This window comes from Hippocampus comes, unplaced genomic scaffold (assembly GCF_001891065.2).
Source record: "Hippocampus comes isolate QL1 unplaced genomic scaffold, H_comes_QL1_v1.1 scaffold30, whole genome shotgun sequence".
NCBI lineage: Eukaryota > Metazoa > Chordata > Actinopteri > Syngnathiformes > Syngnathidae > Hippocampus > Hippocampus comes.
In genome coordinates, this window is record NW_017805705.1 from 92041 (window position 1) to 93555 (window position 1515).

Here is a 1515-nt window from a genome sequence, read left to right on the forward strand (position 1 = left end):
CCACACACACACACACGTTGAAATTTGGAGCGAGCATACTTGATACTTGATTCCGATGATTGTTTTGGGAACAGTGTACGTTGCTGAACGTTTCAATAGTGACAAAAAATGTAAACTACTCTTGCAGTCTGATTTTCATAGTCTGCCATCACCTGCGGCCACACACCTACGTCTTAGTTTATTGTCTTGTTGCTAGGGAATGGTTGCTATGTTGACACCGTTGATCGAGTGATTAACAGGTCCACAGAGGACGTGGCTGAACCGGATACAAGCCCTCGAGCCTGTGCAAACACCCCGTGGGAAAAAGGACAACAAAAGAGCAACTGTCCACTGACAAGACACACTACATGATAGATTTAATACATCAACTGTTAACTCTGGTAACACACACCTTGTCCACACACACACACACACACGTTGAAATTTGGAGCGAGCATACTTGATACTTGATTTCGATGATTCGTTTGGGAACGGTGTACGTTGCTGAACGTTTCAGTCGTGACCAAAAAAATGTTAACTACTCTTGCAGTCTGATTTTCATAGTCTGCCACAATATACAGGCTGTGTGACTTTGGTATCAGCGCCTACAGTACAACCGTGTGAGTGCCCCCCCCCCCCACACACACACACACACTCTCAGAGGAGACAACAAACCCGTTAACTTTGTCTAACAGTATGTCAAGCATGTGCGCGTCGGCCTCCATTAAAAAGTGAAAGCGTGGGTAAATGGTGCTGTGAAAAGTTCCCTAACAGGTTGCACAAACAGCAGAGGAGGGGCCCCTCCCTGTGAGGCCCCCGCCAAGGCAAACAATAAAAAGTCAGAGCCAGCCAAGCCCGACTGGGAGGCGCAATCCTCTGTCATTTTGTTTGCTCCGAGTCCATCCTCATACACTGAGCCCCCCCCCATGATGGTACACGTGCTCCCACTGCATGCCTGCTCTGGCTTGCACTGGCCAGCCCCTAATTACAACTTGGTGAGGATCTAAAGAGCATGTGCCACATAGACATACGGTAGGGTGGGGAGGGTTGGCGTTGCGGCCGCGGCTTCCCCACCGTCGACGACGTTTCTTTAGCCAAACGCCTTTGTTAAGCCTTTAGCCGCCAGGGCGGCGACTCGACTTGTTTAATCACCACTCTGTATTCAATATAAAATCGTTATGGGAAACTCGGGTTCTCTTGGCTGGCAACGACGCTTGGTAGAATTCGTAGGGTCAATCAACAACAGCGCCATTAGCCGATGAAAAGATTGTGAGGCCGTTAGCATAATTGGCAATGTCATTTTTAACTTGTTATCAATTACATTATGTCAAATGATGTTTTTTGTTTATGTCTGTCTGGATTCTCAGTCCTTCCGGTTGCTCGGCAGAGTTAATAGTGATCAATTAGAATTGTGTAACGTGACCTGACAAGAACAGAAACTCAGAACATCTTATGCAATGCCACAATTTAGTCGCTGTATACGTTTTAAAATTCATATTCGAGGCTCATAAATAGTTTTTTTTTTGTTTGCGGAAC

At 46.4% G+C, this 1515-nt stretch overlaps 1 protein-coding gene across 1 annotated transcript in view; it reads right to left on the minus strand.

Moving 5' to 3' along the window:
* The window catches only part of zbtb7c (zinc finger and BTB domain containing 7C), a 5601-nt gene extending 4669 nt beyond the window's left edge, over nucleotides 1–932 (minus strand). The window contains exon 1 of the mRNA XM_019882791.1: nucleotides 916–932. Within this exon, the coding sequence (XP_019738350.1) occupies nucleotides 916–932 (17 nt within the window). The remainder of the gene's footprint in view (nucleotides 1–915) is intronic.
* Nucleotides 933–1515: the final 583 nt, after the last annotated feature.